At 34.8% G+C, this 21,517-nt stretch overlaps 1 protein-coding gene across 4 annotated transcripts in view; it reads left to right on the top strand.

The window, feature by feature from the left end:
• The window catches only part of CTNNA3 (catenin alpha 3), a 1,563,160-nt gene that overhangs the window by 1,430,023 nt on the left and 111,620 nt on the right, over positions 1 to 21,517 (top strand). For all 4 annotated transcript variants that reach the window (XM_053663824.1, XM_053663825.1, XM_053663823.1 and 1 more), the window contains one exon: positions 17,371 to 17,552. In XM_053663824.1, coding sequence (XP_053519799.1) covers positions 17,371 to 17,552 — 182 coding nt within the window. The remainder of the gene's footprint in view (positions 1 to 17,370; positions 17,553 to 21,517) is intronic.

Genomic DNA, 21,517 nt, shown 5'->3' with positions numbered 1-21,517 from the left:
TGCATTACACATAGAGAGAAGAGTCCTGTAATTGATACCTGATGGTATAATATAGAGAGAAGTAGCTATATAAAGGCCTTGATATTTGTTTAGAGAATTATCGGTAGTATAGGCAGTCTAATGATAAACATGAATATATAAAATAAACTAGCAATTTTTAACACTTAAAGTTAGATTATTTGGGAACTGTTTGAATTATCAAAATAATATCCCAACAATTATAAATCTCTGGAAATACTCTCCCATATACTCTTTCTTTTCATTTTTTCTTGATCATAAAAAAATAAACAAGAAAATGCAAACCATAATGTTATACTATGAATAAGAAAACAAATTATTTATAATACTACACTATTATTACGCAGATAAGCACTAATTTGCTCCAGGTATACTTGTATTGTATTTTGAGAATTGGTTTTGTCTAGCAGGGGTACCCAAACTTTTAACATCTCTGTGCCACATTGGAAGAGGAGTTGTCTTAGGCCACACATTAAACACATTGTCACACGTCATCACAAAAGAAATCTCATAATGTTTTAAGTAAATTTACAATTTTGTGTTGGGCTGCATTCATTGCCATTCTGGGCTGCATGAGGCCTGCGGGCCATGGCCTGGACATCCCTGGAAGGGGTTTAATAGCAACTGATTAAACTACACTAACAGATACCAATGCCCAGTTTCTCACATGGAAGACTCACGTGGAGGCTAAAAGGACGCCCAGAAGAGACTGCAAGTTCATGAGAAGCTCCCCTCAGTGCTTCCTTATCATATCACCTTTCCTCTCCATCTGCCTGCCTCTTCCTCATTTGTTTCCCCCAGTAAGTTATTTCTCATTCACACAATCATTTCGTGAATAAAATTCCAAACTTAAAGGTTTTTTTTTATTGTTGTTCAAGTACCTTTGTCTCCATCGCCCCTTCTCTCCCCTCTGCCCCGCCCATCCTCACCTCCCACCCTTGATCCTACCCCCTTTGGCTTTGCCCCTGTGTTCTTTACACATGTTCCTTGAAGACCCTTCCCTTTACCCCCTCCCCATTAAGTTTGGAAATGAGTATTTTATTTTGTTGGGCAAATTTTTTAAACTAACTTCATTTGGATGGTTGTGTCTTTTGAAATATTAGAAGGTGCAATCTTCAAAAGTGGAAATGTGTGAAGGGATTCTTTTGGGAGTTCTATTCTTGCTTTTTCCCATATTGCCTCACTCGGTGAGTTCTCGTGAAGAGCCTCAGGAAGGCTTTCTCACTTCTGCTGGAAGAAGACTGGATGATTCTTGTCATGTCAGGAGAGTCCAGAAAGTCTTTGGGCTCTGGGGACCGATTCATAATTAGTGTCCCAGTGTCCTGTTCCACAAGGTCCTAAGGAAGTTTGGTTGGATTGCTGCATATTATCTGAAACATGTAAATGCACAAATGAATATTAAGTAGATAGATAGATAACAGATACAACTGAAATGTGCCTTCAAAGCATGCATTTTTATGAATTGGTACAAACATTTTATTTTTAATTATAGAGTCCCATCTCTGGGAAAACAGTTTATACATTACTTGGAGATTTATTAAATTAACCTTTCACTTAACTAGGCTTAGAGAAAATAGAAATATGTAGTGTGCATGCAAAAGAAAAATATTCAACTCATCAAGATGTTTTTCCCCAAAATAATCTTTTTTATTAATTCCAAGATTCTAGTGAGAATTATTTATTACATGTAATATATATATATATATATATATATATATATATATATAATTGATAAAACTTTTTTTACTTAGGAAACATCTACTTAATAAGAATGCCTGCATTTTTATAGGTAATCTAGAAGTCTAGATATCATATTTCATTTCTGATAAATTTCAAAGCATTGCAGACTGCAAGAGGATTTAAAACTCATGCCACTCTAATGGAAGATGTATTCCCGTGGGAATAGCGTAGTACTGCAGAGTGTTTATGTAACATTTGATGGGCCACTTTTGGAGCCCATAAGGCTACACTTGTAAATACATTTAGTTCTTCTGAAGACTCGCTGTCGTTCCCAACATTGAGCCACTGTAGAAGTGGGTGCTCAGGGAGCTGCAATAGAAACAACCCTTTTCTCTGGGACCTGTCATCTGTGGTTATATTTGGGACACAATAATGTCCAGTAAAATGCCTGGGGGGTCAGTAATAGATAGTGGAATGATTTCCACAATAGGGAGAGTGAAAAATAACTGGGAAGTAATAATGAGCCAGATTTGACATGTCCCTTTATCAAGACCATATCCCTCTGCATCTGACTACCATTTTAATCTCTAACACTTTTAACACTTTGTTTCACGTTGATATATACATATATGTACATAAATATATAATTTGACATTATATAATTATCATTATATAAAGTCATTATATAATTTAACTACCTATATATAGAGATAGGTAGTTAAAAATTATTTTATTTGTCTGTACAAACAAGTTGCTAGGTAGGAATTATGTAGAGGCACTCTGGCCCTCAGGTGAAATCAGTGCATGGTGGCCATGGTAACTAGGAAAACATACCCCAAGGGCAAGTAGATCTAGGGCAGAGTCGCACGGGGGCAACTGGCAGCCAGAAGAGGGGCACAGGCAAATGTGGCGACACTGGCCCTCATTGGTTGGAAGGCTGGATACTCCCAGTGGCTTTTGGGCACATGGGATTCTGGAAGAGGACTTTTATAACAGAGTGTTCTGGAAAGCAAAAAGGCTGCCAGTTCTTTTCCCTCCCCTGGGCAGGGGGTGTGCCAGTGGTTGCCAGGGCAGGCCTGTGAGTGGAGGCCGGGGGACACAGACTCTGAAAGATGCCTGAAGCTGGGCAGCAACTGGAGACCAGCTCAGCCACTTATATTTATGGCACTTTCTGGTGAGAGAAGAGGTTCCTGGCACAACCATGAACTGAGTTAGCAGAGGGTGATTTTTCACTGGGTGTTTTAGAGGGAATGAGCTTTGAGGCACAAACTTGCCATTATTTCCAAAGACCTTGGTAATCATAGTCAACACTGTGAACATATTTTTGCTGTTGTGTTATTTTCAGTTCTTGAGCCTATGTAGTAGTTATAATGACAAATGTTTAAGTAGCTAGCTATCTTTGATGTCATACTCTTTTCCTTTCCCCTTACTTTTGATAAGCACATATTCTAGGTAGAAACTTGCCATTAAATAAAAGATTCCTTTCTTTTCTACTGAACTCTGTCTTTGGAGATTTGTCTGGTAAGTGGCAAAAGGTAGGATCCCCCTACTGACTGGGCTCAGTAACAGTATAAAAACCCACTTAACTCCTGTATCAAAAGTTGCTTATTATTATTCCAGCTTTAAGATGTGGCAAAGCCTTCTGTAAGGAAGGCCTTTGTTATCCAAACTAGGTACACTTTCATAGCTTCTCAATTTATAAATGAACATTCACATTAACTTTGGTGGGTATCTATAATCTTAGGTTAGTGATTGATTTCTGATTTATTTTTACCTTTATTCCCTTTTACTTCCTCACTAAAGATCTCTAGCAGAGAGAAAAAGATATTTTAATAGTTTCAGACATTTTTTTAGGACGAAGATGCTATCTTCCGAAAGATGGGTTGCACAGTTATGGAAGATGAGGCTCTGATGGGTGAATACATATTAGACAATACTGAAAAAGTTTGCTTAAAAAGCACACAGTGTTTTCTTGTAGGAGAATGTATATGAAAGAAAGGGCAAAAGAAGAAGGTGGGACTAAAATAAAAAGGACCACTAAGAAGTTGCTGTCTTATTGCTGATGTATGTTGACAAGTGAGGTGTATCATTTTCATTTTGAATTAGTTTTAGAATTATTGAAGAGGTGCAATTATAGCATAAAGAATTTCCATAAACCCTTCACTCAGTGTCTGCTAATGTTGATACCTTTCAAGACTAAGGTCAATTTGTCACAGTTAAGAAAATCTTTTTATGTCCTCTGCCATTTTGCTTAGATTATTTTTTGTTATTGAGTTATATGAATTCCTTATATATTTTGGATATTAACTCCATATTGGATATATTATGTGTGAACATATGCATCCATTCAGTGTGTTGCCTTTTGGTTTTGTTGAAGGTTTCTTTCTCCACACAGAAGCTTTTCAGTTTGATGTAGTCCCATTTTGGTTTTGCTTTTGTTTCCTTTGCTTGGGAGGACATAGCCAAAAGATATTACTCAGACTGATGTCAGATAGTTTACTACATTTTCTTCTAGGAGTTTAATGCTTTCAGGTCTTACATTTCAGTTTTTAAGCCATCTTGAGATTATTATTATTGTATATAGTTTAAAGAGTTTCTGTTTTTTGCACATATCTGCCAGGTTTTCACAAAAACTACTTGTTGAAGAGATTATGTTCATCGCAGCATTATTTACAATAGCCAAGGTATGGAAGCAATCTAGGTGCCCATCAATAGATAGCTAAAGAAGATGTGGTATATGAATAAAATGGAATATTATACAGCAATACAAAGAATGAAATATCACTATTTGCAACAATATGGATGGATCTAGAGGGTATTATGTTAAATAAAATCAGTCAGACAGAGAAAAACAAATGTCATAAGGTTTTACTTGTATGTAGACTCTAAAACCAAACCCAACCAGACTAAATGAAAATAAACACATAGAGACCAAAAGGGTGGTTATCAAAGGGGGATGGTGGGGAGATGGGTGGAAAGAAGAAGGGAAATATAGTCACTAATTTGTGGTAAGTTTGCAAACTGACAGATGATTACTAGAATTAGTGGGATGATCACATTATAAGACATTGTAAGATGTTGAATCCCTATGTTGTATAAGGTGGGGACACACACATACACACACACACAAAATGGAATTGTCTCCTAAAGTGTGGGTCCCTTGTAGCTTCCCCTGCTAGTTGAGGGTCCTAGGGACCCATCTGTATCAGTGTACCAGCCAGCGTTGTTTAGAGAGGCTATGTTCAGCTTCATTAAATTTTTTGAAGAATCTTTCGACACATTTACCCATTTCACAATGGGTGATTTACCAGCACCCCTGCCCACATTGCACTGAACGTTAATCAGTTTTTGACCAAAAGTGGCATGATCCCCATGTCTCACCCTCCATATCACCCAATCTTTCCCCCAGTGATTTTTTTTTGTTTACCTAGATAGAAAAATGGAAAGGAAAATGGTTTGTTGATGTCGAAAGAAGTGAACCAAAAAACAGCACAAGCACCAAAACACATCAAAATTGATGAGTTCAAAACAGTTTTGAGCAGTGGAGAGCATGGCTCACCAGGTGTACTGCATCAAATGGAGAGTACATTGAAGGTGACTGAAGTTTAAATGTGTAAGAATCAATACGCAATTTTTTATAAATAAATTCTAGACTTTAAATAAATGGGGGTGGTGCCCCCTCACACACCTGAAACTAACATAATAAAATTGTTTACCAACTATACTTAAAAAATTAATTTTAAAAAAAACCTAAGAAATGAACATTGGTATTATATGACTAATTAAACTATAGACTTCATCAGTGTTTCCACTAACATTTCTTTTTATTTTATGGTTAAAGCCACGATTCAACATTGTATTTAGTTGTGACATTTTCTAGTCTACCATAGACTGTGACAGTTACCTTCTCTTTGTGAAGAGTACAGATTATGTATTTTTTAAAAATGTTCCTTGAAAGCAGGGATGGTGCCATGATACGGCACTATCAGTAGAAAATCAGTAAGTGCTGATGATGTTGCTGCAGCTGGTCATGGTCAGTATTATGACCAAACATAATTAAACTATGCTGTAATACAGGAATGGAATGGAGACGTCCTGATGTACACAGGGAAGCTTATTCATAAATGGAAAGGCCCCCAATTATCTGAGCTGTTCATTTCCTCTTTGATAGAATTTCTTTTTCTTCCCCAAGGTCAGACTAGCACACCTTCTCTCTACTTTCAATTTACTATAAACTGGAGCCTGGAATTCAGGTAACCAAACTTACTTAAATTATATGCAAAACAATAGTTCCTTCAGTCTGAGTCAAATCTTAAAGGTGCTCTTCTGAATAAAAATGAATCAGCTTCTAAAGCTTGTTTGAGTTTCTCTCAAGCTTTATAATATTTTTTTTGTTTTCCTTTGTTATGTGTAGGTAGTTTAAAAACATGAGGATTTCTATCTCGTCCGTCTTGGTAGCACCAAAAGGCAAAAGTGTTTTAACAATCTGGTGTGACGATCTAAAAAAAATACAATGGAGTTCCATTTAAATTAGTCTAAAACTTTGCAATGTTTCGATTTAAAATGTACATCTACACACATAGATGATTATTTAGATCAAAATGTACATGTAAGCTCATTAAAATGTGTTCTCTTTGGGACGGTGTATTTTAAAAGATAAGTTATGAAAACTCACCTGTTTTGGAGAGAAAGGAACCAGAAGAAATATTTTAAAGGCTGTTTAGCAGATAGCCAAACCTATGTTGCAAAAAATATATGACCATGCTAAGGTTAGGTCTTCAAAAGGATTGGGGTGCTCCTGCCAGTTTGTTGATGCCTCCTTTCACCTGCATCATTTTTAGAGGTGCCATGCAGAGCATCGCCTTTAGGTTCAGACCCTTTCTTTTTAGAGAAAGACTTATGCTACCACCAAATTTATTTAAATTTCAATCATTACAATAGACTTTAAGATCTTAAATGAACTTGTTTTCTAAGTCTATAGCCACACTTCTCTATTAAGTAAGGATTACTTTTGCAGGTCATGAATCTCATCTACTTTTTTGGTTTTTACTGGTAAAATGTTCATGTCCAAAGGGGAGGCTGAAGCATTACTGGTCAGGGATGTTACATACAGAATTGTATTCTGGGACAAAAGCATAAATTGTATGGCTTCTAAAATCTGTGTTGTCTCCACAAAACAGGAACATAGAAAATATTAGTTGTTTTCCTTTGTTTATTATGAAAACATAAATGCACAGAAAACTTTAAATATGAGTATGGAGTATATCCATATTCCATATTTTAATATACTGCCAAAACCATGTTTACTTTGTTTCCTGAACCACTTCATAGTAATTCACAATACCATAACATATGCCTAAATGTTTCAGCAACAATCTCCAAAAATAATGGTTAGACTTTACATAACTACAGGTTTATCAGACGGAAAAAATTTAACAAGAACTTTCTAATTTTGCCTAATAAAAGTCTATATTCAAAATTTCCAGTTGTCTCCCAACTATGTTTTAGTGGCCATTTTTCCCCTAAAACCAGGAGATGTATGGAGTTCACAAATATTATATAACTCTCCTTTTTAAGATTTAAATTAACCATATTGCCAAAAACAATATTGAAATGAAACCATAAACAAGGAAGTATGATGTAAAAGGAAAAAAAACACATTAACAGGTCTTCTTCATTTAACAGAGATAGGATATGTTCCCTGAATACTTCATTTTCATGGTTGTGAAGGTGAATATTAATATCTTCCTCAGAATAGTATTATTTAAATGGGATAATTTTTCAAAGTATCCTGCAAAGTGACTGGTATATGGGAAGCATGGACAAATGTCAATTACCACTATTATTACTGTTAGAAGCTAGATAATCTAGTAAGCCTGATGATTTAATAGCTACCTCTGTGTTTAGACCCAGCTCCTGAAGCCTATAAAGTTTTATAATAAAATTAGATAGTTTTATACCTGATAGGGGCCTGAGAATGCAGGCCCCTATCAGGTATAACCAGGAGGTTTTAAGTGTTACATTTAAGTGTTACATAACCAGGAGGTTTTAAGTGTTACATTTTTGATAAATGTGGAAACTGAGAGCTTTTTAAAGCTAATATGTTTATAAATTTAATTTAAAGGACTATGCATAAAAGTGTAGAAATGTATCACTCCTTAAAGCAAAGTCCAATTGCTCTTCCTAAGTATTATTTTAAAATAGTATGGAAAACTTTTTTTAATGAATTCCTAGGAATGTGTTTGAAACCACAATTTAATAATCTTAAAATATCGATGCACAAACCTTTCTTGTGATGTTCTCCAAATTTTAATTAAGTTGAATTTCTGCCAGCAGCACTTCCGGTTTTCTAGACTCCAGCAAAATGCTCTACTATTTATATTTTTGATGTATTAAAAACATATTACTTCCTTAATTCCTCTAGGCTTATTAAAATCATACATAAACACTACTGTTAGCTTCAGTTAACACTAGAGGTAAGAACAAGAATTCTCCTTTTAGAAATATTCATGCAATATGCATACACCATGAATTTGATTTTGAATGTAGAGTTCTAATCACCCCCTGACATGAGCTGTATTAATTTACTAGGGATTTTCTAATATTTATTAAATAGAAAATTGAAATTATGATATTAATAAAACTCTGTTTCTGTTTTCCACCTAGGTTTATGGATAAGGAAAGAGTTATATGGTAGGGACACATGCATTCGAGATTCAGATCTGGCACTAATCACCCGAATTATGTTTTTCAAGTCATTTCTCTTCTCTGGGATGCAGTTTCCTTATCTGAAAAAAATGGGCAATTTGGATTCCAGAGTTTTTGAGAGTTATAATGACCTTATATTTCTATCTGGTTCATTGCTTCTGAAATCTATTTATTCAAAATATTTTACTTGGTCTCTGCCCAAGCTCTGACAGTTAGCTAGGTGAATATTTTATATTAAATTTATTGGTGACATTGGTTAATAAAATTATATAGGTTTCAAGTGTACAATTCTATGACATCATCCATGTGGCATTTTGTGCCCACCACCCAAAGTCAACTCTCCTCTCGTCACACGCTCAATCCCATCTACCCTTCACCAAAAGTTAAGAACCACATGATTTCACTTATAGGTGGGATATAAAGCTTGATGAGTATTTTTAACTGTCCTTTCCCACAATATTGTGATAAGTCTTGGAGGCTAGGCTGAATGATTTATGTACATTAATCATAACTACTGCTTACTAAGTCTCTAATCTATTCTAGATATCATTGTCTACAGACATAATTCTAATCATCATAAAAATCCTGAAAAGTTTTATCTTCTTTTAACATGTGACAAATTTGGATTCTAGGATGTTTAAGTTATGTGCTACTCAGCTAGTACTTGGTAGAGTTGCAGTTTGAATGGATGTCTCTATAAAACAAAGATGAGAAGATGGTTTCTCATTATTCCTCTCAGACTACTAATATAGTCTTAGAGGCATGATGAGAACTCAGGTTTGAAAGTATACAGGAAAAATTTGTTAGAGAAATTAATTTCTACCTTGTAGAAGTTAAAGTCTGGAAATGTGTAAAATGTAGGTGACAAAGAAAATACATAATTGATCTTATAAAATTTGAACCCCAGAAGCCTGTTCTTTTTTGTATCTTGCCTATTTTTTAACAACTATAAATAAACATTTAGTATTATATGTTCCTATTTTCAGGGAACTTATAAGGGAAGGAGACTCCTCTAAACACAAAATAAACTAGATAGATGATAGAGGATAAATGAGAGATAGAGAGATAAATAGATAAATACCACTATTATTCTGAAAAGTGATATGGTTTGGAAGATCATTCTTCTAGCAAATGAGATAAGATATTAACATCTTGCCCTGGCTTGTATAGCTCAGTGAGTTGAGCTCGGGCCTGTGAAGCAAAGGGTCACCAGTTCGATTCCCAGTCAGGGCACATGCCTGGGTTGCAGGCCAGGTTCCCAGTAGGGGACACGTGAGAGGCAACCACACATTGATGTTTCTCTCCCGCTCTTTCTCCTTCCTATCCCCTCTCTCTAGAAATAAATAAATAAAATATTTTTTAAAGGGATATTAACATCTTGAGGGAAGGGCTGATTGCATGTTCTAAATTGTGTTGCATACTACTGGAAAAGAAAGATGATATAGTATATAAATTATGCTTAGAAATATTATTAACTTTGGACAAAAAGAAATGGGGAAAGAAAGAGTTGAACAAAATAGTTAATGAACAATGTCTCAAGATATTTACCTGCAACAGAAAATAGCTTAGTTTAGCTCAAGAGCACAGTGCATGAAAGGAAGATGAAATGACCTTGAGAAATGGGTGGGATGAAGTTCATGATGGTCCCTGTGACCTAGTAATTGTACTCCAGATTATATACTCAAGAAAAATGCACCCCTTTGTGGACCAAAAGTAAAAGCGTATTCATTATTCAGTATTCAATATTCATAGTAGCCAAAAGTTCTTTAATAGAAACAGATTTAAATATGTTGCACATTTGCACAGTACAAAACTATGTGTATAGAGCAATGGAAATAAGCAGGCTATAAGTCTGTGTAACAATATGTACACATATCAAATTTTGATCATAAAAAGCCAAACACAAGAGTACATATACTATTACGACATTTTTATAAGGTTCAAAAATAGGAAAATCCACAGTTTTAGAAATCAGGATAGTGATTGTTCTTGGGAGATAGTGACTAAAATAGGACACATGAACTTCTGGGTTGAGGGTCATCTTTGTTTTTTAATTTGGGTGTGAGATGTATGGATTTGCTCAGTTTGTAAAAATAGTTCCAACTGTATATTTGTGATTTGTACGTTTTTCTATATGAGTTCTCCACTGTAATTGAACAAATTTAAAGATGGTGTATAAGGAGTTGGTATTCTTTATTCAGTAAGAAGATGTGAGCCCTGGCTGGTGTGGCTCAGTGGATTGAGTGTAAGCCTGCAAATCAAAGGGTCACTGGTTCGATTCCCAGTCAGGGCATATGCCTGGGTTGCAGGACAGGTCTCCAGTAGGGGACACATGGGAGGCAACCACACATTGATGTTTCTCTCCCTCTCTTTCTCCCTCCCTTCCCTTCTCTCTAAAAAATAAGTAAATAAAATATTTTTAAAAAACATTTAAAAAAGGAAGACATGGAAGGTGTTTCCCCCTCCCACCCTAGCTGGAGAAATTGCACAGTTCTACAAAGTCAGAAAGTTTAAATCAAGTGGAAGCAAGATTGATTGAAATTAAAGGATAAAATTAAGACTCCAATTTATGTAGCAATAATGGGAATAAAGAGAAAAAGATGGCTATATAAGTTTTATAAAAGTTAAAAGATAAAAGTTTTAGAGATAAAATGGACAAACTTTGTGTCTAACAGAATGGGATAAATAAAGAAAAGGAAATATATATTTTTAAGTGAGATTTGAATACTGGGTGGCAGTCTATCTGAGAAACATAAAAATCAAGAGGATAAAGAATTTGGCATGTGTTGGTAAACTATAGCCATCAGATTAAATGTGGCTTGCCATTGTTTTTATACAGCCTGTGAGCTAAGAATATTTGGAAAAATGTAATCAGAGTAATATTTTAGACATTTAAAAATTATATGAAATTTTAGTCTACTTTGAGTTTCAGCATTCATATAATGTTTTGTTGGAACACGGCCACACTCATTTGTTTGCCTAGTGTCTGTGACCACTTCCGCAGCACAATAGCAGCAGAGCTAAGTAATACAATACAACAATATGGCATGGCCCACACAGCACAGATTATTTACATCTTGCCCTTTACAAGAAAGTTCTGCTAACCCCTCTCTTAGAGCTAAAATTATATATATATATATATATATATATATATATATATATATATATATGGAGAGAGAGAGATTTATATATGTGTGTGTGTATATATGTATATGTATATATTCATGAAAATGCTTAATGGCTGATGGGAGAATACAAAAATTTTATATAAAAGGAGGATAATGTTAAAGTAGAATTTTAAGGGTCACTGCACAGAGTGAAAAACTGAATCTGTTAGTGTAACAATTGACATTTAATAGCACTTAAGAATTTAAAAAGTGTACTCATATATATTCATTCATTTGATCTCTAAAACAATCTGTGAGGTGAGTAGCATTGTCTCTAGTTTATAAATGACAAGACTCATATTCTAAAAAAATAGCATGCCTATACTCTGAAAAATAATTTTATCTCTAAGTAGAAGTTGATAAATATCATCTAGGAGAATGTGGGTATTTTGGTATAGGCAGTGAAAAATTTGCTCATTTTGTTGACTCATGTTTGACTGATTGGACAAAAATTTTGGACCAGAGTTTCTGAGTTTGCATCCTGTTCTACTATTTACCAACACTATAATCTTTTTTATTTATATCATTAAGGTTTAGTTGACATATAATTTATATTAATTTCAGTTGTACAATGTAGTGATTTGACAAAGTATATGTACTTTACAAAGTGATCACCACGATAAGTTTAGTAATTATCTACCACCATAAAGTTATTATGATATTATTGACTATATTCCTTATGTTGTACATTACATCCCCATGGCCTGTTTATTTTAAAACTGGAAGTTTGTATCTTTTAATCTCCTTCATCATTTTTGCCAGTCCCTTCTACCAACAATCAGTTCTCTGTATCTACAAGTATGTTTCTATTTTGTTTTGTTGAGTCATAGTTTTTAAGATTCCACATTTAAGTGAAATCACATATTTGTCTTTTTGGCTTAAAGTAATAACCTCCAGGTCCATTTAAATGGTTGCAAATAAGATTTCATTCTTTTTTATGGTTAAGTAATATTCCATTGTGTATGTGCCATGTTCTTTTTTATCTATTCATCTATCAATGAAAACCTAAGCTATTTTTACATCTTGGCTGATTTAAATAATGCTGCAGTGAATATATGCAGTGATGTATATATTCCTATGTTCTTTTTAAATTATTTCTGGAACCTCCATATTCTTTACCATAGTGGCTGCATCAATTTATTGTACAATCTCACCAACAATGTCAAAGGGTTCCCTTTTCTCCACTTCCTGGCCAATTCTTGGTATTTATTATCTTAGTAATGTTGAGCATCTTTGTATGAGTCTCTTGTCCATCTGTGCATGTTTTCTTTGAAAAAAACGTTTATTCAGAACTTCTGCCCATTTTTTAAATGATTTTAAAAATTTTACTTATTTCTAGACAGAGGGGAAGGAAGGGAGAGAGAGAGGGAGAGACACGTCTGTGAGTGCTTGCCTCTCATGAGCCCCCTACTGGGGACCTGGCCTGCAACCCAGGCATGTGCCCCAGCTGGTAATCAAACTGGCACTCTATCCATGGAGCCACACCAGCCAGGGCCTTCTGCCCATTTTTTTTAATTGAATTTTTTGTGTGCTTTTTAAAATATTGAGTTGGATAAATTCTTCATGTATTTTGGATGATAACCACTAATTGGATGTATCATTTGCAATATTATCTCCCATTCAGTAGATTGTGGGGTTTTTTTAATGGTTTTTTTCACTGTACAAAAGCTTTTTAGTTTAATAAAATTTTGCTAGTTTATTTTTCTTTTCATTACTCTTGCCTGTGGAGGCACATCCAAAACAGTATTGTTAAGAATGATACTAAAGAATTTACTGCCTATAGTTTCATCTAGAAGTTTGATGGTTTCAGATGGCTTACATTTAAGCCATTTTGAGTTCATTTATGTATATGGTGTAAGAAAGTGGTCTAGTTTCATTTATGTTGCATGTATCTGCCAATGTTCCTAACACTATTTATTGTATATTCTTGCTTCTTTTGTCATAGATTAATTGACCATATAAGCCTGGGTTTATTTCTGGGCTCTCTATTCTGTTCCATCAACCCTTGTGTCTGGTTATTTTGTTCTTTTGTTTTTGTTGTTGTTATTTAATTATTGTTTTTGTTTTTGCCTGTACCATACTCTATTAATATAGTTTATTGTATAGTTTAAAATCAGAGCATATAATACCTCCAGCTTTGCTCTTCTTTCTCAAGATTTTCTTTTTTTTGACTGTTTGAGGTCTTTTGTGGTTCTCTATAAATTTATGCTATTTCTTCTGGCTCTGTGAAAAATTCAGTTGGTATTTTGATAGCAATTGCATTGAACCTGTAGATTGGTTTGGGTAATATAGAAATTTTACCAGTTTAATTCTTCTAATCCATGAGCATGGTATATACTAACAATATAATCTTGAAAAGATAACTTAACCACTGGAGACTCAGTGTCATAGTCCATAAAGGTAGGGTGATAATTTACTTACCTCACAGGGTCGCTGTGGAGATTAAAGTTTAAATACCTGTAAGGTGCCTAGAAGAATATCTGGCATAAATAAACTTTATCTATTTTTATTCTCTTTGGCAACAAATACCAGAGTCCATGGATACACAATATAATCTCATTCAAATGACAATAAATCAAAAAGCCTTTGATAGATGTTTATATCAGTGTTCTACTTTGTAGATTTGAGCAGGAGCGGAGACATAGAACCAAGAGGTCATAACATGAGAGAGCCCACTTACCTGATGGGTCTAAAGCTTTGTACCTCAGTTTCTTTGATTATCCTGCACATAATAATCCAGTAAGGAACTTTCACCCAGAATTCCTAAATATCAAGTATTTTCTTCAGTGCTATTTGGAAACTTCTATAATGACTGGAACTGAATGATAACATATAATAAATCATTCACAGAAGCACTAAAATTTTTCAACAAAGGTGTCCATCAGTAACTTCATGTTTTATTGTTGTTGTTCTTATAAGAAAGAGTCAGAATTTACTAGAACTTTTAATTTTGTAAACTACTGCCCCACTTCTAGCCCTTATCTTGTCAGAAGTAAATGTCTGCTGATTGTGATTCACCATGTAAATTAAGATGTTATTGAGAAAATGTAGTGCAATTGATGAGATTCCTGTCCATCACAGGGTCAGTCTCACTGTTATCAATAATCAACCCTATTCCTACGTGGCTGGTAGGTAGCCACTGCCACTATTGTTATTTTGTGTCTGGGAAAACTCAGACAGCATGGTTAAGTAACTTCTTCAAGGTCATATTGGAAATCAATGACATCCCAAGGACAGAACTGGTAATACACTTAATCACATCACCTCTTGAATAGCTTTAACTTCACTATGAGAATACAGTGTACACTTCAACATTATTTATTCAATCCAAAGTCATGGATTTATGATCCCTGAGATAAAGACTGTAAAAGAGAGGCCCCTTATCTACAACTATTATTATTTGAAAGTTTAAAAACAATCTTATAAAAATGGAGAATATGATAGTTTCCAATGGTCAAGATAGAGGAATTCATTTCTATTTTTGAACCTGTTTACTGTGTTAGTAGCTTATAATTTACTTAATGTGCTTGCATCCTATTGATCTGAACCTCATTGAGTTGTGTCTTCATTCGCACACCTTACCAGATGCGGCAGCAGTAAAAATTGCTCTTTTCTAAAGTATCACATAGGCCACATTTCCTGAGAAAGGAAATGACAAACTATTTTTGGATTCTAAGGAAGAGCCACCTGTATAAGCTCATCAATTAAAAACCTATTTTCATAGCTTAATTTAATTCTTCAAATAAAAATGAAAAAAAATTTTTCTGTGCTAGATATGTAAATATATTTTGATGATTTTCTTATTGAATAAGAAATAGTTATCATTTATTTGAGAAATAGCTATCATTTATTGAACACTCAGTATATGTTAAGTAGTGTGCTAATGAATTTAAAAGGAAAGTTTAATCAGTAACCCTCATAGCATATTTTCTTCAATAGATTAGAATTTAAATATGAGTTATTAATCCTGAGACTTTATATATACCCAGTTATGTTAGACTTTGAGTTAGGCTTATAATAAAGAGATCATAAGTGATAGATATCTGATATTGCTTTTTAATTGTTATTTTTTGGTTGGCGTTTTCATTGTCCATTCTTGCAAATTCTTTCTTGATACATTTAAGATTTTTAAAAATTGTACACTATTGATTCAGTAAACTGTGTTTTCAACATTCTGAACCTGGTATCCAGACTATTTCAAAGTTTTTTGAAGTGATCTCTTCTTATTTCCTCCTATATAAGTGTCCTAGACACTAGCATCTGGAAGTTCATAGGCATAGTTGCCACCACATATTCTATGTGAATAACCAATAAATAAATCCCACTTACATGATTTATCCTTTTTAAGTGATACCTCTCAGTTCCATGTACTCAGTCTACTGTTAGAATACTATATATATGAGATTTTTACAATATGATTGCATCGATTGTCTTACGAATCTTATGGCATTGATATTGTCAAATCGCTTTTCCTTCAAGTTAGTTTTTTGTATTTGACAAAATGTTGTAGGTCCCAGGTGCTAATGCTGTGAATGTGGCAGTTTGGGGACCTAGATGGCCTTCCACCTCTCCCGCATTTTAGACTGCAAGTGGAGAGTGTGAGCTGCACACTGTTCAAAGTACAACATATATGAGGAATTGATTCTATGCCAGCACACTAAGTTACTGTTCGTGGGAGAATAGCACCTCTAAAATCAGCATGCTAATTAGGCAGGGCTGTCTTAATAAACCCTGCTGGTAACATTTTTATTTACCCCCCCAAAGAATTTGTATTTACATACACACCTGAACATGCTTATAAACACAAAATACACACACAGTCTTATGATTTTATATGTGTGTACTTATTTATCTGCATATGATTTATAAATGTAGACTGTTATTGTTTACCAATATATGGTCAGCATTTATGTAAGGATTTCACCATCTGACATACTTGTATATACACACGTAGATAGACATAATCACATTTCAGGAATATTTTCCCCCCAGTGGAATGGTGCTTTTATTTTAACTGATGTGTTTATGCAAATATACTCAGTCGCAAATGAGAGATTGTTAGGCCTGGCTATAATTTTAACTCAAAGATGAAAGGGACTGTTAGAGACTTTCGCCAACCTGGTAACTTGTGCCCCTTAATATGGGAAGGGGCCGTGAGTTCTCCTCCAGTCCCCTTGCTTAGGATTCAGTGAGAGACTTCAGCTTCTGTGTGAAGACGTCAGCTGTCTGCTATGCTAATCAAAGGCAATATCCAAAAACTGGACTCTGGGAATGAGGGACCAAAGGGAGGAAGATCTAGAAGTCAGTAGAGATAAAAGGGAGCACTGAGCTGCAGAAAGTGTCTGAAGGTTGGAGACTCTAGTTAATGTGAATGGGAGAAGGTTTTGTTTAACTTCTAACTTTTGAAGCATACTATTAGTACAATGAAATAAAGTACATAGTTTTCTAACTATGTAATGCATTGCATTAAGTTTGGATTAATTTAACATTTTAATGTGTTAGATATTTGAGAAGTCTGACATTTATATTAAGGAGTAGATTTAAATATGTCAGGCATCAAATTATACATTGTTATTCTCAAATTAACATTGTAGTTCTAGAGCAAAAATTATAATTCAACAGACATTTCATACAAAAATTAAATGTGGAAAGTTTTGATTATATGACTTAAAATACTGATATGTTTGTTTATAAATGAACAAATTTTGTGAACATTCTATGATGACCACTTCTTCCTAAAATGCTTTGACACGGTGAAATAATGGGTGTAATTACAAATCTAATTATCATGTTTTAGGCTAAGATGACTCAATTACCTGAGGCAGAGAAAGAGAAGATTGCGGAGCAAGTGGCTGATTTCAAGAAAGTAAAGAGTAAACTGGACGCAGAGATTGAAATATGGGATGATACGAGCAATGATATTATTGTTCTGGCCAAGAAGATGTGCATGATCATGATGGAGATGACAGACTTCACGAGGTAATTGTGTGGAAAGTGCTGTGCAGTGCTTGCCATGGTTAGAGACATCCATTGCATTTGTAAAACCTCAAGACTATTTGAGTGGCAGGAGCTAAAATTCAAGAGGTAGGAAAGATCAGACAACATAAAATTAGAAAGTTATAGGTGTGTCCTTCTAGGGATTTTGGCAAATAAATATGGCAGAGTTTTGGCAAATAAATATGGCCAAGGAATAATTTTAAAGTCCACTTTGTGCTTTCTTGCCTGAGGAATCTTCTCTGTGTATTATATAAGCATATTACTTTTAAAGAGAAATTGGTAAATCAGTATGATCTCTATCAGAGATATCTGAATGGTTGATGGGCATAGCTACATAATTTTAGTCACAGTGATTTATATATCATTGAAATTAGTAATACCAGGGAGAGGGGAAATTGGAAAAAAGGGGGGTGAGAAGAAGAGAGAAGAATTGGGGGGGGGGAGAGGGGGGGGGGATATTTGCTACTGAAGCAGTAACTAGATATATTTGAATACAATGGCAATACATGAAAGGTATGTATGTGTGCATGTATGTTATACATTGTGTGTATGTATGTGATGAAAAGAAATTTACAGCAGGTTTCAGGGGGATGAGAAAATTGAGACTACTAGAAAATATATATTACAATAACTGGATTCAGACTGGGAAAGCAGGGAAATGCAGTTAGGAAGATGGAAGGGTAAAGATATATCATCAACAGGCAGTGAGGATACAGACTTCAGTGAAGTTTTTCCTGCTCTGCATCTTCCTCTTTCCCGAAGGAACTGTTTTCCTGTTGACATACTTTCAGTCAGGTTTGTAAAGGATGCTGAATGATAACTTTGGAAAGGATGTTCAGTGCCTCTGAGGGTGTCATAATCTGTAGCTAGGGTGTTAGAAGAGAATTCACCGCCCCACAGAGTGACACCTCATGGGAAAATAGACACATTTCATGTTTTGCAAAAGCTAAACAGCCCAACATTCTCACAATCTACAGGTGTCACTGCCACAGGCATCCACAGAACAGGGGTATTGTCAAGTAGCATACAGGGACAGTTGCAGCACTGATTTTGGACCCTGACAATCTTTTGCATTTGAACTGAATCCTGATTCAGTTTAATTCAGTTCATTTAAGTTGTGATAAATCTTCAACTGTTTTAAAATAAATGAAAATTTTTTAGTTACTTCTTTTTTGCTCTCAGTTCTGTTTCCAGAGTTTTCTCAAACACTACAACATTTTTCTGAGAATTAAATCTAGCAGTTTTATATATAGGCTATTTTTTAGTTGCCCCCATGTCACAGTTCTTTCATTGCAGGCATTTCATCTTGTATGTAATGGGGCCAGTGAGAACCGGGGTCAGAGCTGGTCCTGCAGTATTTATCAACAAGCCGACACTTTAATACACTCTCTATCCCACATATAGATTTTAGACAGCTATATATTTTTTAAAATAATAAAAAGAATTATCTCTTCTACAGTGTCACTGAATGCTCCATTCTTCTCAGTCTCTTCAACTACTACTTTACTACTAATGAGGCATAACATAGTAAACTTGAATGAAAGCTTACTATGTACTACACTATGATGTATTTATGGTTTTTTATTTTCATTTTCAGGACATTTTGATTGATTACTGTATTGTCCACTTTATTGTTAAAGAAAATAAAATTTATAGAGATCAGATAAATTACTCAAGGACACACCAATGGAATGTCCTCCAGCTGGAGTTGGTCCCACTTCAGAATCTGGGTGCCTACTCATTGTGTCACAAGTCTTTACCCTTGTGTTAAACCAAGAAGAAAACCCAGTCCATCCCCCAAGAGGAAAAAACAGACACATTAGAAATAGCAATGATAATTGTGTAATGCATTGTATGATTCTAGATGTAACTATATTAAGATTTCAAAAGAGAAGGATAATCAGTGGGATACAAATTAAGCAGAGAACAAAAGTATAAGCAAATGAAGTTTGTATTAGACTGTAAATGAGATGTAGGAATTGGAGTGTGGAATGAGTTGACCATAGTGAGGAAACCCACAGGGATAGATAGAGGCCAGGAGGTGGGAGGGACTCCAATTGATTTGAGGGGGGCGGCTCTAGGAAATTATATAAATAGAGAAAGAAGTTGAGAGAGGTATGACCAGTGTGGTGGATTATAAAAGGACTTAGAAAATGGACAGTTTTTTAAAAGAAGTAAGAAGTAGGGAACTATTAAAAAATGTGACCATGATGGTGGCATGATGGGAATCAAAGAATTCTAGAAATGATAGTCAAGAAGAGCGGCGGGCACTTTTGGATGACACTGTGATCAGAGACTCAACCCATGGGGCTGCAGCCGCAGTTGAGAGACCCAATAATTAGAGAGGCTTTGGAATTTTGATACTGGCTAATGAAGACTTGGTAAATTTCTTAAAAAATACTGTGTCAGAGGCTGGAAAAATTACTTCTGTAAACTTGATGTAGCCATTTCTAAACCTTGGATTATGCCCCTTGGATTATGCCCCTTCGCCATTTAGTAAGGCATTTAGCCTACACTGGCAACATGGAGCAGATTTTACTCTCATTATTTGCCCACAATTACAAATAGAGTAAGGCATTTCTGTCACTACTACTGTGATACATTCATTTTAGGGTACGAAAGTCAGACTGTAGTGTTTTACACATGATTTCTCCTTGGCGATGGGCCATCCATACAGTCACGTAAGCTATGTTACCTTATCACACAGCCTGGGGCACTTTCCAATAACTCAGCATTTCTTTTCCTCTGTTTCTGATGTTTTCTAGAATCAGACCTGAGGACTTAATACTTGCTGGAGGAAAGTAAGTCTTTCCCCTTGCACTGATTAGTTTTCCAGGGAGGCATCTTCTAAACTCCTGACTAGAAAGTAAGGGTTCTGGGAGCAGAGCCCCAGAAGATTTAGTGGAGAATGGAGTGGCTGGTTGTTTCTATAGTTAGGACCAAGTATTCACACATTCACTTAATATTCTGTTAGTAAAAAGATATTAGACCTTAAATAAGTCTGAAAACTTCCAGTGCAAAGATTATGTTACCCTCTTCAGAGAATAATTTCCATACTTTTCCTGGGATGAGGGAGAGACAGTTGTTCAGTGGTGTGGGGTAGCGTAGGGGCTCAAACTGCCTCTTTCATTCTCTCTCTTTACCTCTAATTTCAGTCATACATGGGTCTTCCTATTTCAATCAGCTTGATTATTAGTTTTCCCACTGCTGGATTGGACTCTGCTTTTGTGAGTTAACTATATCATTTGCTGCTTGTTATCTGCTTTCCAGCTCGCTAATCCTTCTTGCTGATGTCTGTTCTCCCGTTCTATTCTCTGCATCCTAGTGGGTTTAGATCTCTCTCTATAAGGGAAAAATGAAACCCATATGTAGCTTTAGTGGGGTTTGGAGAAGGAAAAAATATATATTCATCTGACGGTCTACCACCTTAACCTGGATGCTCACTAAAATTTATTAAGATTGTAAAAGTTCTCTCTTTATGATATTTAGAGGTTAGAACACTTATTAATGTTTTTTTTCATAATTTATACCCCCTTTTCCTTTTCTCACTTCAGGTAAACCATGCCCAAACAACCTCTTAGTTGAGAACTTAAACAGTTTCCACATTTTATGGTTTACATAACGTTTAAGAACATCTAAGTCATTTTTCCCAATTAAATAGAAGACAGGCTCTGGGTAAAACTTTACAAATGTTTAATTATACCTTTTACAATTAGTTAGTGTGCATTTTTTAAGTTGCTGAAAAACTATAGGGAAAAAGACAGAAACATAACTCTCCATGTAAATCTTGATCAAAAATTATGATTTCTAAGAGTGTACCAACTTCATTGTTAATGTTAATAAAGTTAACAAGTTGAAAATACCTGGCAAAAGCAATACTGCTTTAAGCACAAATATTTAAAAACATTATTTATTCAAAAATATACCAAGGTGGTATACCTAATCCT

Source organism: Artibeus jamaicensis, unplaced genomic scaffold (assembly GCF_021234435.1).
Source record: "Artibeus jamaicensis isolate MK-2021 breed Jamaican fruit bat unplaced genomic scaffold, CSHL_Jam_final contig_332, whole genome shotgun sequence".
NCBI classification, from domain to species: Eukaryota; Metazoa; Chordata; class Mammalia; order Chiroptera; family Phyllostomidae; genus Artibeus; species Artibeus jamaicensis.
The sequence above is the reverse complement of the archived record's forward strand: the minus strand, read 5'-3'. Positions and strand labels throughout refer to the sequence as shown.